The 22829-nt window shown below is 46.8% G+C and overlaps 1 protein-coding gene across 1 annotated transcript in view; it reads right to left on the reverse strand.

Moving 5' to 3' along the window:
* Positions 1-7739: 7739 nt before the first annotated feature.
* The window catches only part of LOC138280284 (embryonic protein UVS.2-like), a 58377-nt gene continuing 43287 nt past the window's right edge, over positions 7740-22829 (reverse strand). Inside the window, exons 7-9 of the mRNA XM_069219474.1 lie at positions 16695-16914; positions 13295-13522; positions 7740-9090 (exon numbers count right to left, since the gene is read on the reverse strand). Of these exons, the coding sequence (XP_069075575.1) occupies positions 13308-13522; positions 16695-16914 (435 nt within the window). The 3' untranslated portion in view covers positions 7740-9090; positions 13295-13307. The remainder of the gene's footprint in view (positions 9091-13294; positions 13523-16694; positions 16915-22829) is intronic.

A 22829-nucleotide genomic window follows, 5' to 3' on the forward strand; every position in this document is an offset into this window, starting at 1 on the left:
GGTTGCTGCTGCCGCAGCAATATCATTTAGGTTTGTTATTTTCATAATCAATTTTTTGACGGTGCTCTTTCTTTGTGTCATTCGTAACCTTTACTTTACAGATGTTGGTTTCTTCTTCTTCTTCCATTATTTATGATATATGCTCAGTTGAAGCAGGTGTTTTTATTTCCTTCGTGCACAAAGCTGTGTGTTCTACTGACAGCTATTTCTATAGCTTCCTGTAAATTAGTTTGTTTTTGAAGTAATTTTTCTTGTTTTTTGAATTCTTTGTGCATCCCACCAGTTCATCTCTAGAGAATCATTCAATTCTTGAAACTGACATAAGTTGCTTAACCCTTGCAGCACTGCTATTTAATTGGTTGCGCTTTCCTGTTTGCCTTGGACACGGCTGAAGAATATGTGGTGTTCAAGAACGATGTTAGTTTTTTTTCCCCAAAATGAATTTTTAATTTTATTAAAATAATTCTGTATTTGTCTGTTTCTTCACCATTATCATCTTGTGAAGTGAAAATTTGCCTGCCATGTGTGCCTAAAGTATGTAATATAATATGTTGTTTCCTTACAGGGCTGAATTTCTTCCCTCCAATAGCTATCAGGTAAGATTAAAAAATGTTTAACCACTCTTTCCATGTTTCATTAGGTTCCCCTAGTTCATTTAGAAAAGGTGGAGGCTGTGACATGCTGGCAGCTGCCATATTAATAACAGGAATTTACTTGGGAAAGATTTAGGGCCATATTTATACTTTTTGACGCACAACTGCGCCAACGCAGTTGTGCGTCAAAAATTTTACCGCCGGCTAACGCCATTCCAAAGCGCCATGCGGGCGCCTTATTTATTGAATGACGTTAGCCGGCGCTGTGGACTGGTGTGCGTAAAAAAAAATGACTCACACCAGGCAGCGCCAGCGTATGGGAAAATGGGGCTTGTGTGCCAAAAAATGGGGCAAGTCAGGTCTAAGGCAAAATTCTTGCCTCAACCCGATTTGCGCCATTTTTATTTACGCCCAACCTCTATTGACATGACTCCTGTCTTAGCAAAGACAGGAGTCATGCCCCCTTGCCCAATGGCCATGCCCAGGGGACTTATGTCCCCTGGGCATGGTCATTGGGCATAGTGGCATGTAGGGGGGCCCAAATCAGGCCACCCTATGCCACAAAAAAAAAACGAAAAAAAATACTTACCCCAACTTACCTCAACTTCCCTGGGATGGGTCCCTCCATCCTTGGGTGTCCTCCTGGGGTGGGCAAGGGTGGCAGGGGGTGTCCTTGGGGGCATGGGAGGGCACCTCTGGGCTCCTTCTGAGCCCACAGGTCCCTTAACGCCTGCCCTGACCCAGGCGTTAAAAAACGGCGCCCATCAGGCTGGGCGCCGTTTTTTAAGGTCTGCCCCCTCCTGTGCGTCAAAATGATGTCACAGTATAAATAAGGCGCACAGGCCTTGGAGTCATTTTTTAGAAGGGAACGCCTACCTTGCATATAATTAACGCAAGGCTGGTTCCCCCTTCCAAAAAATGGCGCACATGGTGGAACTTTGACGCCCGCGGGGTCGGACGTCAAAGTATAAATATGGGGCAGGGTTTGCGCCGATTGTGCGTCAAAAATGTTGACGCACATTCGGCGCAAACAGAGTATAAATATGCCCCTTAAATGTTTAAGTGTAGAAGCTTACACACTATAGTTAAAGTGTACCTTAAGGTGATTAACTCTAAGTTCCAGTATCTCCTGCTACACTGGTGAATTCTGTATAATATATTCTTAATACATCAGTGTAGGAGGCTGGACTGGCTTGTAGTGAGTACCAAGGGGTACTTGCACCTTGCACCAGGCCCAGTTATCCCTTATTAGTGTATAGGGTGTCTAGCAGCTTAGGCTGATAGATAATGGTAGCTTAGCAGAGCAGCTTAGGCTGAACTAGGAGACGTGTGAAGCTACTACAGTACCACTTAGTGTCATATGCACAATATCATAAGAAAACACAATACACAGTTATACTAAAAATAAAGGTACTTTATTTTTATGACAATATGCCAAAGTATCTTAGAGTGTACCCTCAGTGAGAGGATAGGAAATATACACAAGATATATATACACAATAGCAAAAATATGCAGTATAGTCTTAGAAAACAGTGCAAACAATGTATAGTTACAATAGGATGCAATGGGGAAACATAGGGATAGGGGCAACACAAACCATATACTCCAGAAGTGGAATGCGAACCACGAATGGACCCCAAACCTATGTGACCTTGTAGAGGGTCGCTGGGACTATTAGAAAATAGTGAGAGTTAGAAAAATAACCCTCCCCAAGACCCTGAAAAGTGAGTGCAAAGTGCACCAAAGTTCCCCTAAGGACAAAATAGTCGTGTTAGAGGGAAAATGCAAGGAAAACACAAATCAGCAATGCAACAACGATGGATTCCTGACTGAGGGTACCTGTGGAACAAGGGGACCAAGTCCAAAAGTCACAAGCAGCTCGGAGATGGGCAGATGCCCAAGAAATGCCAGCGGTTGGTGCAAAGAAGCTCTTACTAGGCTGAAGAACTGTGAATACTGCAGGAACGACAAGGGCTAGAGACTTCCCCTTTGGAGGATGGATCCCCCAAGCCTTGGAGAGTCGTGCAGAAGTGTTTTACCGCCGGATGGACGCCAACAAGCCTTGCTACACGCAAATCGTGCGTTTGGCGTTTTTGGACGCTGCTGCAGCCCAGGAGGGACCAGGAGGTCGCAAATTAGACCAGCAAAGAGAGGGGATGTCGAGCAAGACAAGGAGCCCTTTCGAAAGCAGGTAGCACCCGGAAAAGTGCCAGAAACAGGCACTACAAGGATGCGTGAAACGGTGCTCGCCGAAGTTGCACAAAGGAGTCCCACGTCGCCGGAGACCAACTTAGAAAGTCGTGCAATGCAGGTTAGAGTGCCGTGGACCCAGGCTTGGCTGTGCACACAGGATTTCCGCCGGAAGTGCACAGGGGCCGGAGAAGCTTGCAAAGTCGCGGTTCCCAGCAATGCAGCCCAGCGAGGTGAGGCAAGGACTTACCTCCACCAAACTTGGGCTGAAGAGTCACTGGACTGTGGGGGTCACTTGGACGGTGTCGCTGGATTCGAGGGACCTCGCTCGTCGTTCTGAGAGGAGACCCAAGGGACCGGTAATGCAGCTTTTTGGTGCCTGCGGTTGCAGGGGGAAGATTCCGTCGACCCACGGGAGATTTCTTCGGAGCTTCTGGTGCAGAGAGGAGGCAGACTACCCCCACAGCATGCACAAGCAGGAAAACAGTCGAGAAGGCGGCAGGATCAGCGTTACAGAGTTGCAGTAGTCGTCTTTGCTACTATGTTGCAGGTTTGCAGGCTTCCAGCGCGGTCAGCGGTCGATTCCTTATCAGAAGGTGAAGAGGGAGATGCAGAGGAACTCGGCTGAGCTCATGCATTCGTTATCTAAAGTTTCCCCAGAGACAGAGACCCTAAATAGCCAGAAAAGAGGGTTTGGCTACCTAGGAGAGAGGAAAGGCTACTAACACCTGAAGGAGCCTATCACAAGGAGTCTCTGACGTCACCTGGTGGCACTGGCCACTCAGAGCAGTCCAGTGTGCCAGCAGCACCTCTGTTTCCAAGATGGCAGAGGTCTGGAGCACACTGGAGGAGCTCTGGACACCTCCCAGGGGAGGTGCAGGTCAGGGGAGTGGTCACTCCCCTTTCCTTTGTCCAGTTTCGCGCCAGAGCAGGGGCTAAGGGGTCCCTGAACCGGTGTAGACTGGCTTATGCAGAATTGGGCACATCTGTGCCCAACAAAGCATTTCCAGAGGCTGGGGGAGGCTACTCCTCCCCTGCCTTCACACCATTTTCCAAAGGGAGAGGGTGTCACACCCTCTCTCAGAGGAAGTTCTTTGTTCTGCCATCCTGGGCCAGGCCTGGCTGGACCCCAGGAGGGCAGCTGCCTGTCTGAGGGGTTGTCAGCAGCAGCAGCAGCTTCAGTGAAACCCCAGGAAGGGCAGTCTGGCAGTACCAGGGTCTGTGCTACAGACCACTGGGATCATGGAATTGTACCAACAATGCCAGGATGGCATAGAGGGGGCAATTCCATGATCATAGACATGTTACATGGCCATATTCGGAGTTACCATGGTGAAGCTACATATAGGTAGTGACCTATATGTAGTGCACGCGTGTAATGGTGTCCCCGCACTCACAAAGTTCAGTGAATTGGCTCTGAACAATGTGGGGGCACCTTGGCTAGTGCCAGGGTGCCCTCACACTAAGTAACTTTGCACCTAACCTTTACTAGGTAAAGGTTAGACATATAGGTGACTTATAAGTTACTTAAGTGCAGTGTAAAATGGCTGTGAAATAACGTGGACGTTATTTCACTCAGGCTGCAGTGGCAGGCCTGTGTAAGAATTGTCAGAGCTCCCTATGGGTGGCAAAAGAAATGCTGCAGCCCATAGGGATCTCCTGGAACCCCAATACCCTGGGTACCTCAGTACCATATACTAGGGAATTATAAGGGTGTTCCAGTAAGCCAATGTAAATTGGTAAAAATGGTCACTAGCCTGTCAGTGACAATTTGAAAGTAATGAGAGAGCATAACCACTGAGGTTCTGGTTAGCAGAGCCTCAGTGAGACAGTTAGGCACCACACAGGGAACATATACATGCACACCTATGAGCACTGGGGCCCTGTGTGACAGGGTCCCAGTGACACATACATATAGGCCACAAACCTATGAGCACTGGGGTCCTGACCAGCAGGATCCCAGTGACACATAACAACCATACTGAAAACATAGTGTTTTCACTATGAGCACTGAGGCCTGGCTATCAGGATCCCAGTGAGACAGTGAAAACAGTGACAAACACCCTGACATACACTCACAAACAGGCCAAAAGTGGGGGTAACAAGGCTAGAAAGAGGCTACCTTCTCACAATCAGCAGTTTTAATCGAAATACACATGATCAACATATAAATTAGTGTGTTTAGACTTGCTGAAATAAGGAAGATAAATACCAAAAATAGCCGCAAGGTGGCGATACAACCTAAGACAATATATAATGTATTTCATTTAAAGTTTAGCTTTAAATGCAAATCTCACAACAATTATTATGAGGAAATTCTGTTGTAGGACATGTAGTAGTTAAATTAATATTGAAGAATAAAGATATTTTTTTGTTGTAGTAAGTTCACTATGGTGTACGTGTGACCGAAAGAGTAAGGCCCATATTTATACTTTTTGACGCTAAACTGCGCTAACGCAGTTTAGCGTCAAAAAATTTTGCGCCGTCTAACGCCATTCTGAAGCGCCATGCGGGCGCCGTATTTATGGAATGGCGTTAGACGGCGCAATCAGACCGGCGCTGCCTGGTTTGCGTGGGAAAAAACCACGTAGACCAGACAGCGAAGGCGTAGGGAGAAAATGGCGTATGGGCGTCTTAAAATGGGGCAAGTCAGGTTACCTCGAAAAAATCGTCGTAACCCGACTTGCGCCATTTTTTTTCGACGCCCATCCCCCATCAACATGACTCCTATCATTGTAAAGATAGGAGTCATGCCCCCTTGCCCAATGGCCATGCCCAGGGGACTTCTGTCCCCTGGGCATGGTCATTGGGCATAGTGGCATGTAGGGGGGCACAAATCAGGCCCCCCTATGCCACAAAAAATAAAAATAAAAATACTTACCTGAACTTACCTTAATGTCCATGGGATGGGTCCCTCCGTCCTTGGGTGTCCTCCTGGGGTGGCCAAGGGTGGCAGGGGGGGTCCCTGGGGGCAGGGGAGGGCACTCTGGGCTCATTTTGAGCCCACTTGTCCCTTAACGCCATGCCTGACCCAGGCGTTAAAAAGCGGCGCAAATGCGCCGTTTTTAGCCACGCCCACTCCCGGGCGTCTCTTTTGCCCGGGAGTATAAATACCACGTAAAGGCCTGGGAGTCATTTTTTAAGACGGGAACGCCTCCCTTGCATATCATTAACGCAAGGAAGGGGTTCACGCTAAAAAATGACGCACATTCCGGGAACTTTGGCGCTAGACGCCTCTAACGCCATAGTATAAATATGGCGTTAGTTGGCGTTAGTTTAGCGTCGAATTTGCGTCGAAAAAAACGACGCAAATTCGGCGCAAACGGAGTATAAATACGGGCCTAAATGAGGAAAACGCGGTCTTTTCCTTAGTGTGCCTGTCACTGTCACGCTAGGTTTCATGAAGAAAATACTCTGGGTGCGTGTCACCGAGTTGTGCGCAATATATGGGGAGAGTCTCAGGGACGGGATCGGGGAGGAATCCGAAGTCCTGCAGCAGTCTCTGAGGAGAGAAGAACTTCAAGAGCCTTCACTCAACAAGGAGCTGGAGAGTAACCGGAGCATTTCGAAGGTGAGGAACATAGAAGGAATGTATAAGTTGGGGAAGGTTCCCAAAATCGTAGATTTGCTTGGTACTTTGAAACTTTAAAAAATTGTGATTTGGGCAGAACGTGAAGCGGCTGCTTGAAAGCTAGAGGGAGGGAATTGAAGAAACTTAGGTGGTCATTATGACTTTGGCGATCTACAACGTAGACGGCTGAAGTCCCGCCAGCCACAAGACCACCAGTGATAGCAGTCTACAGACCGCCGTATTATGACTGCTGGCGGCTCTCCTCCACGCCAGCAGCCATACTGGCGGTTGGTGGTGCAGTGGAGGTTGCTCCCCTGGCACCACTACGTCAACACAACACTGCCACGCCTATTACTACTTAGTAATAGGCATGACGGTGTTGTGTTGATGGGGCACTGGCGGCGGAGCAAGCGGCATTGACCCCGTTCCCTCCCGGACGACCACCACGACCACCAGGTAAGGTGATCGACCGACAGGGGAAGGGAGTGGGGGTGTTGTGTGTGTGTGACTGAGTGTGTAAATGAATGTGTGAGTGCGTGTCTGCATGTCAGTGTGTATGCGTGCCTGAGTGCGTGTTTGGATGTCTGTATATATGTGGGTATGAATGCGTGTTGGTATGTGTGAGTGAATGCGTGTATGGTTGTGGGGGTAGGGGCAGTTGTGTAGTGTATGCCTGTCTGCGGGTCCATGAATGGGTGTTATGTGTGTGTGTCTGCAGGTGTATGCACGTATGAGGGGGTGGGGTTTAGTGTATGGATAAGGGGTGGAGGTTAGTGTGTGGATGGAGGTGTGGGGTTAGTGTATGGATTGGGGGGTGAGGGGGCTTGTGTTTGTATGGGGGTGGGGAGGTCAGGTGCTTGATGGGGGAGGGGGGTGTGAGGGACCCACCTGCCGGTGACAGGGAAATAATTCGCTGTTACCGGTAGCCCTACCGCCATAATTTTCGTGGAGGGGCTACCGCTGTGGAAAACATAGCAGTAGGCCGGGCCACAATACGACGGAGGGCAGCCAACGGTCATAATATGCCGAGCGGCAAACCGCCACTACTGGCGGTCTTCCGCACAGTGGTCCCTCGGCGGACTTGTTAAAAGACCACCGAGGTTGTAATGACCACCTATATGTCCATGTTCACACATTCCTCGCGGTCCCTCCATGGGCTCCATGCCTGTCACCATGGATGTCTATATGACCAACACTTTTGCACAGATTCCTCAAACCCCCTGTCCTGGTGCCCTTATCCTGCATAAGTGGCTCTGGGGTGGATTTAGGGCAATGACAAATCAGTGTATTTACAACCAGCTCGAATGTGTCCTTTCTTTACGTTTTCAACTATGTTAGGAGGCTTGTTTACAAATGGTGACCTCTAGAAAAACTTTGCACGTGCTAATCAGTAAATGGTGTCCTTTATTGAATACTGGTATGAATTAATGTAACATTGGCATATAGACAGAATAGCCATGTGTTGCGCAATGAAAAATGGCTGCTGCTGTTAAAAGACTTTATTCATATAAAACAATAATACACACATAGAATGTACAAAAAGAAGAAAATAACATAAATAATAAATATCAATGGCCCATAGGGCTACAGATTGTGCTATAACAGCGCAATACACATTTACAACGTCATGAACTATTTACATCCTGGCCCCCGAGGAGTCTTTCTTCCGCAGTCCCAGAGCCAGGTACCACCTTCTGCCTCCACACCATGAGCAAACGGTTTGTGGCTACATAGATGGGCTTTGCCCGTATCTTTAGAAGATGCTCGTATTCTGTCTCCCTGTAATACTTAGGGTTCATAGTCTCTAGTCTGTACTTCGTCTTCTCAAACGTGAGTAAATAAAAATATTTGCTTAACGCCAAAATATTTTGTCGTTATTTACATATTGCATTCATAATAAATGGTATACAAATATTGTAGAATAACAAAATATGTTTAAAAAAATCTACCCCTGGTAAGCTTGTTCTTTACTATGTCTCTATTATTCTGTTGTAGTTGTAAATATGTTCTTGCATAACATGGCTACAGCGGAGGTATTTTCATTTCTTGATTTTACAAGCAGAATTTATACTTTTAACATGTTATTTTCCATGACTTCCTAATTCAATTTCTGTAAATGTAACTTGGTGACAAGTAATATATAAGAATGGGCTTATGTGTTGTCATGAATTAAGAATCAGCTAAAAAATCTGAAAATGTCATAGTTTTCCAGCTGGAACATTTTTCGACTGAATCCATATTTACATAATAATACTAAATACAGGTTCTACTTCTTGATGCTTGAATAAACTATTGATTAATTAAATGTGAAGTCTGCTTTTCAAATGTTAAATGTTAGAATCAGTTGACGAAAAACCATGTCATTGAACCATGTCACAGCACCATGTTATAGAACCATGGCGTAGAAAACATGTCATAGAACTTTGTCATAGGACAATGGCGTACGTCCTTGTCGTAAAACCATGTCGTAGAACCACGGCATAAAGCCATGTCGTGGACCCATGTCGTCGAATCATGCTGTAGAACCATGACATAGAACCAGGTCACAGAACCATGCCATATGACCATGTCGTAGAACAATGTTGTAGAACCGTGGCGTTGGACTGGAAAAGTCAAGAGATTCGGTCTAATAGCTCCTTTCAGGTTTGCTCTCTACTTCATCTACTTCTGAATTTTTTCATCGACGATTGCCATCCTTGTCTCTTTATTTCCACTTCCCATTCTGGATTGAAAGACTGAAAAAAGGAACAACGTCATTAGGCAAAACTAATTTTAGATTAAAAGTCTTCGAGAGCAACAATCTTTGATGCACTGTAAAGAAAACCTATATTTTATCAAAGCGTGAGTCTGATAACGTTCTGCAACTTTATGCTAACATAAATGTAACGTTGAATTAGTGCCTCGAACCCAACACTTTAAACAAAAGGGATTAATTTGACCAAACACGTTTAAGGGGGGGCCTGTGTCAACATCTAAGCGGGGGTCAGCCCATTTCCTTTTTAGGGTCGAGCCTGCGTTGCATGCGCTTGCACATGCATATCGCAGCGAGACGCTTTAGTATTTAGAAAAGGGCTCGGAGCCCTGTCAACTTCACGTCAGTGTTTTTTATTGGTTCATGGGCTTGCCTAATAAAATCTGCTTGCTTTCATTAGTCGAAGGCACGCATACGTCATGCCTTTTGCGGTAGCTAGCCCTCCTCGAGCCCAGCGACCAAGTACAGAAAACATGCAAGGCTCGCTGTTTTCCATCGGGCTCATGGACTTCTTTTTCTCTAATTTAGGAGCGCGATCTCGCTTGGCAGATGTCGCGCACTTTACATAGTTAATTTCACTTTTTCGGGTTATGTACATAAATGCACTTTTGCCCAATAGGTGAAAAGTCAGGTTAGGAGTTTACAATGCGATCAGCTCTAACATGAGCAAACGCGAGACCCGTTACATTGTAAATGCTTGTTTACTTTCTTTCCAACTCAGGGGCATTTAGGCTCTATCTCACAAGGAAGGTGGGAGGGAACTTCATGTCCCTCATCTCTGCAAATTTAAAGCAGAACAACATTTATGAATAATATGCTAATATTGAGGAATATACTGGCAGGTGACAAACGCGTGGGACACAGTGAGCTGCTGTTTCTTGTCACTGGAGGGGAGCCCGGTTTTTTTCCACTGGGCAAGGCCACGCATTTCCTAACCCTACAGAAGGCCGCTTGAAGGAGAGGATGGGGTCAGAACAGGAAGAATTGAGGCTGCACCTGCACGTCTGCAACCAGTAGTTAGCCAAAGTTGAGAAAAGGCAACCCTTAAGGTACTTCCTCCCTGACTCCTCAAGAACACACTAAGGAAGAGCTCCTTTTATCGCAGTTAGCACTCCCGGGGGCAATGTTCACCAGCCCTCAGCTATCAGGAACAATGTTCAACAGCCCTCAGGTACAAAGTTCACCGACCCTTAGGAACAATGTTCACCAGACCCCAGGAACAATGTTCAACAGACCCTGGAAAAATATTCACTGGCCCTCAGAAACAATGTTCACCACAGCCCGGAAACAACATTCACCAAACCCCAGGAACAATGTTCACCGACCTTGGGAACAACGTTCACCAGACCCTGGGAACAATGTTCACCAAACCCCGGGAACAACATTCACGAGCCCCCAGGAAGAATGTTCAGCATCCCCAGAAACAACGTTCACCGACCTCCAAGGAACAATGTTCACCGGCCCACGTGGCAGAATGTTCACTCACATCAGGAACAATGTTCACCAACCCCAGGAACAATGTTCACCAACCCCAGGAACAATGTTCAACAGACCCCAGGAACAATGTTCACCAACCCCAGGAACAATGTTCACCAACCCCAGGAACAATGGTCAACAGACCCCAGGAACAATGTTCACCAACCCCAGGAACAAATGTTCAACAGACCCCCAGGAACAATGTTCACCGAGCCTGGAAACAACATTCCCCAGAACAATTCACCTGGGACAATTCACCAGAACATTCACCTGGGAACAATGGTCACCAGATCCTGGGAACAACGTTCACTGGTCCTTGGGAAGAAGGTTCACCAACCCCAGAAACAACGTTCACCAGCCTCCGGGAAGATTATTCACTGACCCCAGAAACAAGAAACAATGTTCACTGCCCCCAGGGAAGAATGTTCTCTCACACAAGGAACAATGTTCACCAGACCCCAGGGACAGTGTTCACCAACCCTGGGAACAATGTTCAACGGTGCCTGGGAACAACATTCACCAGACCCTAGCAACATTGTTTACCGGCCCCCAGGAACAATGTTCACTGACCCCAGGAACAATGTTCATCAGTCTCTAGGAACAATGTTCACCATACTCTGGGAACAGTGTTCACTGGTCCTCAGAAACAACGTTCACCAGCCTTCAGGAAGAATGTTGTGGACTGTTTCCTACTAGGCCAGCTGGCCTGCTGCACCCAGTCTCCACCAGCCTTTAAATGGTGGGGCTACAGTTACGTATTTGCCGGTGGAGAAAGGACTCATAATCCCCACATTAGCTGCGTTCCGACCTCCACTGCAGTCCGCCAGGGTCGTAATGAGGCCCAGAGTGAGAGGGAGAGAGAGAGGATTCATAGTGTGATTCATTGCATGGAAGAATGAATGGAAGAGTGGATGGATAAATGGGCGATGACTGAAAGAGAACAGATAAAGATAAGATGGTGTGTCAGTGCATGTTGGATGAATGAGTATGTGGATGAGTGAGTGAGTGACCATATGGATGAATGAGTGGATGTCCATGAGTACTTTTGTTGTGCTCTTTTCCTGCCACATCTTTGAGTGTACGTACAGCGACCGCAGGGAGTTTAGGCAAACATTGGCATGTTGGAGAGGAAAGGACACTACTCATGGCATAATGATAAATTATGAGAAGGTTTGTGCTAGATGCATATTAGTAGAATGTGTCTAGACGGACAGTGCAGCTCTTCTTTTCCTTTGGGTGCTAGCACTGTTTACCTTAGCATCCTTGACCAGAAGAATATTCTAAAGGGGTTTTTCTGGAGGTTAATGAAAACTGTTCCTGAGGGCTAGTGAACATCATTCCTGGGGGCTGGTGAATGCTTCCCGGGGTCTAGTGAACATTGTTCCCGGGCACCGGCGAACATTGTTCCCGAACACCTGTGAACGTTGTTCCTGGGGGCCAGTGAACGTTGTTTCTGGGGTCAGTAAACAATCTTCCCAGGGGCCGGTGAACATTGTTTCTGGGGGCCGGTGAACATTGTTTCTGGGGACCGGTGAACATTGTTACTGGGGTTGGTGAACATTCTTCCTGGGGGCTGGTGAGCACTGATTATAGGGGCCCAGTGAACATTGTTACTGGTGTCTGTGAACATTTTTACTGGGGTCGGTGAACTTTGTCTCTCCCTCTCGCACACTCTCTTGATGTCTCCCTCCGCCTGTCTCTGTTTTTCTCTCTCTCCCTCTCTCTTGCTCTGTCTCTATCTCTCTCTCTCACTCTCTCTCTTTCCCTCTCTCTCTTGCTCAGTCTTTCTTTATCCTATTTCTCCTCTATCTCTTCCTCCCTCCCTCTCTGTTTATCTCTCTGTCTCTCCATCTTTCTCTCTCTCGCTCTGTCTCCTCTCTCTCTCCTTCCCTCTCTATCTGTCTCTCATAGTCCCTCATTCTGCCCTGTTTCTCTCTTTCTCAGTGTCTCACTCTTTCTGTTGTGTTCTCTTTACTGTGCTGCAATGAAAACCTCCTAATTGTTCTAAATCTGCACTTAACTTCAAAATGTTGACAAATATAACTTGTAAGAACAGAATGCAGCTACAATACAATTGGAAACTTGGTGAACAAAATCAACACAAACGACCACAGTTAGCTAAGTGCAAACAGAACATGAAACTCTTCAGGCTTTCAGTCCAGTCAGGCTATTCTCCCTCTGTCTATGAGCCTCTGCCTTTGGATGCTCCACCTGAGTATCATTTCTGTAGGGGATGAAGGTGAGGGCATAGCCTGCTGGTATAGGGATCCAGTGCCAGTTAACTGGACATCTGTATTGCCTCTGAATACCTTTCTGGTTACTGTGTGCCTCGCCCCTTCAGAGTCGAAGGGTTGCTGTAGATAGAGCCTGTTGAACTTTGCCTTCACAGAATGCTGAAGGTTGAAGGCGACAATACCATGTTATTCTGTTGGTGTTGACACTTCCCTTCAGCCATGCTGCGAAACACCCTGCTTCAAGCCAAGCAAGCTCCTACCAACAGCATCCCTCACCCAAGGTTCTAAGTGGTCCTCCTTATTGGAGGCCTGTGGAAGCTTAGATTTTGTGCCATTGTGGGAGTGTTGTTTGGCAAGTAATGCAAGAGTCCAGTGTAGAATGTTGTATGCCAACCAATGTTGCTACAGGTGCCCCTGGAACATTGTTGCATGGTAACATTTAAGGTACATTACCAGTGTTTCCAACTGCCTACTCACCTATATCATCCTCCTAATATTCTGAATAGTCCTTGTTGTCAAACATTTGGTTCTGGTAAGTGAAGACAGTTGACGCAATAGATTCAGTTGCAGGTTCTGAAGTGCTGACGTCTGTCTGTCCTGCTGTGGTGGGTGATGGCTCAGCTGTTGGTTTGTTGCTTGCAGATGTAGTGGGAGCCATGATGCCCCCTATGTTGCTAATTCGCCTGTAGGTTGCCAGATTGGCTACTGTGGACAGAAGCAGTGGTTAGCTCACTCATCCTCAATAAGCTGTTCAGAAGCATTCTTCAAGCATCACTCCAGCACTGTCTGCAAGTTATATCAGAGTGTCACCAGAACTACCCAAGCACAACTTCTTAAAGGACACCTACACTGAATTCTGTCTGTTGTTGTAGCTTTACACATAGTCAGTAAGCATTTAAAGAGCTCTCTTATATCCTTCACCTCTGGAGTCAGCCATTAATGGACCAGCACAGCATTTCCTATGTCCCCATCACAAGTCCAGTGATTTTCTGCCCAGTATTCCAGCCCCTGACTTAGCAATATCTGTCATTCGAAGGGCAGAAATACTATCAGTTATGGGATTTTGGTGAATAATGCACGGAGATACTGCAGATCTTGTAATCCCAAATCAGCCGAATCAGAGTAACCACAAGACCCTAGAAATCACTATGAATCAATCCTCATTCTATCTGATCAATAATTTTCCATAAATCCTTGAGGTTGAGTTGTTTTGCAGTTTATATAATGGCAGATGGTCATTCTGCCATTAGTTTCTTTATGCGTTGCTCTTCCATACATGATGATCCGCAGAATGCAATCCATTCAGAATCAAGCAACCAGGCTAACTGATAGACTACTGAGGTATTATTCACACACTACTCACCTGCTTAGGGACCTTCATTGGCTGCCCTTGGAACATTGTTTCAAATTCAAGGTTTGCTGTCTAACGTTTGAAGCGTTTCAGGTAAAGGCCCCTAATTGAACTGGAACTCCCTCCTTCTTGACCTGAGGCAGGAAAAGTCAGAACTGACCTTCCTAAAAAAACTCAAAACATGCCGTGTTTAAAGCTTCGTAATAGTCTCTTCCTGTGTAGTTCTGGTAGTCTGACTTCTCAGCGCAGGGTCACTCTGTTTTGGATTAACCAAGCACTTTGTAAACACTTTGTAAACATTATAACATAACATATAACATAATAAGTACTGCTCTGCTCAGGAGGTGTGCTCCTCAACTTTTCTGTTGGCTGCACCTAGATGAAGGAAGGTATGAATGGGCAGCTTTACCTTCTCTTTTCTAGCCCCTTCGCTTTGAAACTGTCTCCCTGTACCCTTATGGTCTCAAACTAACAATGTGTCCTTGAGGAAAGTTCTAAAGATCTGACCTTTTAAACAAGCACCTCCCTGCCTTTAATTTAAACCTCCTGATTTTGTTTGGTATGTACCCCACAGTGCCTAGAAACCATTGGTGACCGTGCACCCAATAAGATGAACTAACATAACACAACATTGAGCAGATGTAAAATTTGGCACAAAATGGCATTGGACCATCACAGGTTTTCATTGTACTGGCAGGACACATTTCAGCTGGTTCACTTTCATGCAAGAAAGTAATGCAAACTATGGAGTTCTCAGAAGGAAAGCCCTCCAAATGTCCATGCCCTGCTGGGCAGACACTTCCAGCATGTAAGTGACATTTGTGATGCAAGTTTTGAAATTCAACCACCACTTTGTGCACAGATGTCCAGTACCCAAGTTGGTAGAATCATTGGTGGAATTGCTATGACAAAGGTGGTGCTTTGAGGCAGCCCTCACTATGTCAGCTGTGATCTTTCAACATAGTGGATGTGCAATGCATGATGGATGTGTACTCTCCATACAACCTGTGGATGCAAGACCTGCACCACTTACATCATGAACATAAGAGGAGGCCAGTGTAAATTTCCGTTTACCCCACGTGAGGGAGCACAGGTTACTGCAGTATGGTAAACAAGATATCTGAGTTGATAGCTGTTTTTGTTTGTATGGTGCATAAGAATAGTTGTACCCAAACCATCTTGTTTACCACATCTTCTCATTTTCTGATACTCTTGATTCCCTCCTAACTGGTTTATGCTATGCTTCGTATCTCCTTGCTCTAGTGTTCAGCATCAATAGGTCATGGTTAATGGCAGCCTCTATTGCGTTCCAGTAAGTTAAGTACCGAGTACTAACAGCCTCATCTACAAGGCAATGGTGCAGTGCGTTGCCACAAGCAATCTTGCTTCTCCAAGCCGCGTAATTTCTAAAACGCAGGGATGTGCTGTTTTTAAAAGAATACGGCGCATCTGTTTGTTTCCCCCTGCATCGAGGCTCTATTAGCTGCCTGACACCAACACAGCCACTTTTGTGCCATGATGCAAGGATAGCTGCATTGTGGGCGAGATTGTTTTTTGTGCAGGACACTTGAAGCAAAAACAAGGAGAAATAAAAGTATTTTTTAAAAAGCTAGGCGGCTCGTAAATAAGGCCCTTGGGTAACATGTACATTGATTTACACAAGAACATGGTTTGAATTAGTAATTTGGTCTTTCACTCATTCTTTGCGGCTGCCAGTTAAATTCTGGAGTACAAGCCACCCAAAGCATCACTTTATAGTTATTCTTACTTATTACTGACAATCAGGTGTTTTTGCCTCGGCCACTGTGGTGGAGCGAGGTGTGCCTATTCAGAGAGCCCACCATCAACCTAGGTTTTCCTCCAAGTCAACTATTGTGACATGGTTAGAGAAGCCTAAAAGGAAAGCTGAGTGACATCAAATCCACTTTCCCATGCAGCATTGTGCCATTGCCGCAAAGATATGATAGCACTAGAAAAATACAGCAAAACTGAGGTTATGTCCAGTGCCCATATCACAGGTGTCCCTTGTGTGTTGGGAGTTTTCATGTTAGGGTTACCTTTAGGTAGTTCTGTGCCAGATGTCCATGGTTTATGCAGTAGCCTTGTACAGAAGAAAATATTGAAATTGTAGTGTAATGGAAAATTGTAGTGGACATAAAATCCTAAGGTAAAAGCCCCACTGTTCACCAATGTTGGTGGTAGACATAATGTTGTTATAATGAAACTGGTAGAGGCTTTTGCACTGGTTAGGAGATCTGTCGCTGGCATCGTAATATGTCGGTTCAGCCAGAGAAGTGTGGACAAAACTTGAGCCGTTTCCTTTGCTGATTTGGTTTAAATCCACCATTTAGTGCTTAAATTGTAATTAATGAAGCTCTTCTTCCTCAGGGTGGTTTCCCTATGCCTTTTAAACCCCGTGCCTTAAGGGCAAATTACCTCCTCTAGGAATGTTAAATTTCATCACTGTCATATATTGGTCTAGTGTTTAATACCAACATTGTTACTTGCCACAAAGGATATACTTACTGAATGAATAAGTTAGTACAAAACCGCTGTTAGCTGTGGAGTGATGGCTGTTGAAAACTAGTCGCAACGTGTTTCCATAAGAGGTGATGTTTGTAAGGGATTGCTGGCAGTACACGCCCAGTAGAGCAGACAACGGTTTTGCATCATCATAGATTTTGAGAGAATGGTCCATGCAGTTTTTTTGAGGTGCAAATACGATGGACACCAGTGTCAGTGATACCTGTTAGCAATGGGAACAAAAGATTAGGAGGTTTTACCAAAAGGGGAGCAACAGATACTGTTCAGTCTAAAATACTGCAGACTCTTAGGCTACCAAAGCTGCACATTGAACACTTCCAAACACTTTAATTAAGGAAACTAAGGTGGTAAAAAGGAGCAAATGACATGTAATGTAAAACTGGGAGGCAAATATCCTGTGCCAAGTTTGTCCAGGTCTAGATCATAATTTTGACTCCAAAATGTCAACTTACACAAATCTCAGCATCAAAATTGTTGCTGACATCATGTATGTATCACTCAACCAAGATGTCAACATGTTTAATTTGGCGTTCCTACTCCACTCCAAGCCTATTGCGGAAAGGTGCCAGGTCAACATTTTATTATGTTTTTGTTAGGTATGTATATGTATGTCAGCATTATTTTAGTAAACATGTGGATGTTGAGATTTCTCCCTGTTGATATGTTGTAGGTATAATCATTTCTGTGCATATACAAAACAGGTAAGTTTTGAGCCTTCTTCAGCACTTTCTGAAGTTCACTAAGTAGGAGGCTGGCTCTCTATGCAGTGTGCAAAACCAGGCACACTGTGCAGGGGGTTCAGGCAGCCACAGGTTGGTTTCCAGGGATAAATATTATACCATCTAATGCTCCAATTGTTAAGGTAGCTGGTCAAGCAATTAGGCTAATCCAGGAGATGTGCTAAGAATTTCCTGTGCTCACAAATCCAATCATGCACCACACACACTCAATGAATAACGCAAGACCAAAGTTTATAAAAATACTTCAGACTTTTATATAAATTATAAGACCAAGATCTTTAAGATACGTTAAGTACTTTTTGAGTTATGACTTTTCAAAGTTTTAATAAAGTTAGTCTTTCTGTGCGTAATTACGCACCATAGGGGTCAATAGGCAGTCACTTTTAAAAATGCACTAAAAATCATAGATTTGGGTTACCAGTCTCTTCTTTTGCAGGGTGGTCAAAGTAGTTGGTGGGCACACTGTGCCAGCTGTGCAGCCTCTGGTGGCTCCCAGTTCCGGCAGGAGCAGCGTTGGAAAGTCTCTTGACACAGGCACAGGGCCGCATGGAGGGGCCACTTGGAAAAGGAGCTGGTTTGCAGATTTAAAGGTGTTGCCTTGGGGTGCCCTTGGGCTGTTGAGGTTGTAAGAGGTTGTGGACCCAAGGCACACAGCAGATCCTGCGATGCATGGCTCAGGGCGGCCGGATGCAGGTCGTTTTTAAGGTCTTGGATGCTGTGTGCAAAGGGACCCTTTGAAGCTGGAGGTAAGCCCTCTCCCGCGGGCTTTGCTGGACGGCGTGGGTGCTCTGATGGGAGGTCCCGGGTGTCACTGAAGTCCATTAACTGCGGGCCCCTCCTGGTGTAGTTGCAGCTATGGGGGAGCTGTTTTTGGTGGTGTCTGATGTGCACTGATGAGTGCCTGGGGTATTGGCACAACTCAGCCATAGGAGGATGCTGTGCCACCAGAGTTGGCTCACTTGCAGGTCTCATCCGGGCCGTCGTTGGTGTGCCGTCGGGTCCAGCTGCGACTTCCGGTTGCGGAGATATTGCCCGCTCTGTGAAGTGTCCCTCACCAGTTTGCAGGTTCCTTCCAGGTTCCTTTGGTTTCTTGAGTGGTCCCCCCACTCAAAAGGGAGATCTCAGGCAATTTGCGAAACATGGAGGTCCTCGGGGTCTTTTGAGGTCGGTCCAGTGGTCAGCTCCTCCACAGCACCGATTGTCGGGGCTCTGGTGCAGCAAGCACGGGTCTTTGAGCCTCTTCTGGTGCAGCAGGTCCTCTGTTCTCTTCCTGTTGGGTTCTTTGGTACTTTTTTCCTTTCTTCCAGATGAATCTAAATTCTTGATCTGGGGGAGCCCACTAACTACTGAATTTAGTGGGCATTTTAGGAGGAACCTGGTAGGGTCCAATGGGACACTTACCCTTGAGTGGCTACACCCACTAAAGTGACCACTTCCTGTGGGAAGGGTCACTTCATTAAACCTCATTGAATATTTTCCTTCCATCCAACATAGTGGAAAATGGAATGGGGGGGTCCACTTCGCATGCAAGCCCCCAGGGGTGGTGCGTGCTCAATGAGACCCCTCCTCCTACTCTTTGTGTGGATTCCCGCCTATGCTCCTGCCAAAAGAGGGGATTGACAAAGGGGGGGGCCATCTGCTGCTAGCAGCAGGCCTGGGAGCTCAAGTTTCAAGGGCAGTAGCCCTTTGAAGCTCACCGCCAGGAGAGTGCACATTCCTGAGGGAGGGGGTGTTAGCTCCTTCACTCAGGAAGGGCATTGTTTTACAAACCAGAGATCTATGGCTCTCCCCCAGGTTTGTATATTGGCTGCCTGGAAGTGGCAGGCTGAATGGAACCAGTCAGCAACTATGCCAGTTAGGTTAGCTTTTGCAGGTGGCACCTCTACGGTGCCCCTGTGTACTTTTGGGGTGAAATCCAATCCTGGTACCAGTTTGGATTTATCATCCTGAGTTGTTTGATACCAAACAACCCAGGATGCAGAGTGGCCATCATGTAGCCGGGGAACTTGTGTTTGACCAGTGTCCAGTACATGTACTTAAAATGGCTACTCTGTGCACTCACTGTGTCCTAGGTTTGGCAAGGACACCGTGGGGACATATTGCTCATGCACTTATGCCCTCACATATTGTAGGAGGCTGGACTGGCTTGTAGTGAGTACCAAGGGGTACTTGCACCTTGCACCAGGCCCAGTTATCCCTTATTAGTGTATAGGGTGTCTAGCAGCTTAGGCTGATAGATAATGGTAGCTTAGCAGAGCAGCTTAGGCTGAACTAGGAGACGTGTGAAGCTACTACAGTACCACTTAGTGTCATATGCACAATATCATAAGGAAACACAATACACAGTTATACTAAAAATAAAGGTACTTTATTTTTATGACAATATGCCAAAGTATCTTAGAGTGTACCCTCAGTGAGAGGATAGGAAATATACACAAGATATATATACACAATAGCAAAAATATGCAGTATAGTCTTAGAAAACAGTGCAAACAATGTATAGTTACAATAGGATGCAATGGGGAAACATAGGGATAGGGGCAACACAAACCATATACTCCAAAAGTGGAATGCGAACCACGAATGGACCCCAAACCTATGTGACCTTGTAGAGGGTCGCTGGGACTATTAGAAAATAGTGAGAGTTAGAAAAATAACCCTCCCCAAGACCCTGAAAAGTGAGTGCAAAGTGCACTAAAGTTCCCCTAAGGACAAAATAGTCGTGTTAGAGGAATAATGCAGGGGAAGACACAAACCAGCAATGCAACAACTGTGGATTTCCAATCTAGGGTACCTGTGGAACAAGGGGACCAAGTCCAAAAGTCACAAGCAAGTCGGAGATGGGCAGATGCCCAGGAAATGCCAGCTGCGGGTGCAAAGAAGCTTCTACTGGACAGAAGAAGCTGAGGTTTCTGCAGGAACGAAAAGGGCTAGAGACTTCCCCTTTGGTGGACGGATCCCTCTCGCCGTGGAGAGTCGTGCAGAAGTGTTTTCCCGCCGAAAGAACGCCAACAAGCCTTGCTAGCTGCAAATCGTGCGTTTGGCGTTTTTGGACGCTGCTGGGGCCCAGGAGGGACCAGAAGGTCGCAAATTGGACCTGAAGAGAGAGGAGACGTCGAGCAAGACAAAGAGCCCTCACTGAAGCAGGTAGCACCCGGAGAAGTGCCAGAAACAGGCACTACGAGGATGCGTGAAACGGTGCTCGCCGAAGTTGCACAAAGGAGTCCCACGTCGCCGGAGACCAACTTAGAAAGTCGTGCAATGCAGGTTAGAGTGCCGTGGACCCAGGCTTGGCTGTGCACAAAGGATTTCCGCCGGAAGTGCACAGGGGCCGGAGTAGCTGCAAAGTTGCGGTTCGCAGCAATGCAGCCCAGCGAGGTGAGGCAAGGACTTACCTCCACCAAACTTGGACTGAAAAGTCACTGGACTGTGGGGGTCACTTGGACAGAGTCGCTGGATTCGAGGGACCTCGCAGGTCGTGCTGAGAGGAGACCGAAGGGACCGGTAATGCAGCTTTTTGGTGCCTGCGGTTGCAGGGGGAAGATTCCGTCGACCCACGGGAGATTTCTTCGGAGCTTCTGGTGCAGAGAGGAGGCAGGCTACCCCCACAGCATGCACAAGCAGGAAAACAGTCGAGAAGGCGGCAGGATCAGCGCTACAGAGTTGCAGTAGTCGTCTTTGCTACTATGTTGCAGGTTTGCAGGCTTCCAGCGCGGTCAGCAGTCGATTCCTTATCAGAAGGTGAAGAGGGAGATGCAGAGGAACTCGGATGAGCTCTTGCATTCGTTATCTCAAGTTTCCCCAGAGACAGAGACCCTAAATAGCCAGAAAAGAGGGTTTGGCTACCTAGGAGAGAGGATAGGCTACTAACACCTGAAGGAGCCTATCAGCAGGAGTCTCTGACGTCACCTGGTGGCACTGGCCACTCAGAGCAGTCCAGTGTGCCAGCAGCACCTCTGTTTCCAAGATGGCAGAGGTCTGGAGCACACTGGAGGAGCTCTGGACACCTCCCAGGGGAGGTGCAGGTCAGGGGAGTGGTCACTCCCCTTTCCTTTGTCCAGTTTCGCGCCAGAGCAGGGGCTAAGGGGTCCCTGAACCGGTGTAGACTGGCTTATGCAGAATTGGGCACATCTGTGCCCAAAAAAGCATTTCCAGAGGCTGGGGGAGGCTACTCCTCCCCTGCCTTCACACCATTTTCCAAAGGGAGAGGGTGTCACACCCTCTCTCAGAGGAAGTTCTTTGTTCTGCCATCCTGGGCCAGGCCTGGCTGGACCCCAGGAGGGCAGATGCCTGTCTGAGGGGTTGGCAGCAGCAGCAGCTGCAGTGAAACCCCAGGAAGGGCAGTTTGGCAGTACCAGGGTCTGTGCTACAGACCACTGGGATCATGGGATTGTGCCAACTATGCCAGGATGGCATAGAGGGGGCAATTCCATGATCATAGACATGTTACATGGCCATATTCGGAGTTACCATTGTGAAGCTACATATAGGTAGTGACCTATATGTAGTGCACGCGTGTAATGGTGTCCCCGCACTCACAAAGTTCAGGGAATTGGCTCTGAACAATGTGGGGGCACCTTGGCTAGTGCCAGGGTGCCCTCACACTAAGTAACTTTGCACCTAACCTTTACCAGGTAAAGGTTAGACATATAGGTGACTTATAAGTTACTTAAGTGCAGTGTAAAATGGCTGTGAAATAACGTGGACGTTATTTCACTCAGGCTGCAGTGGCAGGCCTGTGTAAGAATTGTCAGAGCTCCCTATGGGTGGCAAAAGAAATGCTGCAGCCCATAGGGATCTCCTGGAACCCCAATACCCTGGGTACCTCAGTACCATATACTAGGGAATTATAAGGGTGTTCCAGTAAGCCAATGTAAATTGGTAAAAATGGTCACTAGCCTGTTAGTGACAATTTGGAAAGAAATGAGAGAGCATAACCACTGAGGTTCTGATTAGCAGAGCCTCAGTGAGACAGTTAGTCACTACATAGGTAACACATTCAGGCACACTTATGAGCACTGGGGCCCTGGGTTACCAGGGTCCCAGTGACACATACAACTAAAACAACATATATACAGTGAAAAATGGGGGTAACATGCCAGGCAAGATGGTACTTTCCTACACAACCCCCCCCCCCCAAACGAAGGACAATAAGACTAGCCATGACCTGATGAGTCTTCATTGTCTAAGTGGAAATATCTGGAGAGTCCATCTGCATTGGAGTGGCTACTCCCAGGTCTATGTTCCACTGTATAGTCCATTCCCTGTAGGGATATGGACCACCTCAACAATTTAGGATTTTCACCTTTCATTTGTTTTAGCCAAAGTAGAGGTTTGTGGTCTGTCTGAACAATGAAGTGAGTGCCAAACAGGTATG

This window comes from Pleurodeles waltl, unplaced genomic scaffold, assembly GCF_031143425.1.
Source record: "Pleurodeles waltl isolate 20211129_DDA unplaced genomic scaffold, aPleWal1.hap1.20221129 scaffold_71, whole genome shotgun sequence".
Classification (NCBI taxonomy): Eukaryota; Metazoa; Chordata; class Amphibia; order Caudata; family Salamandridae; genus Pleurodeles; species Pleurodeles waltl.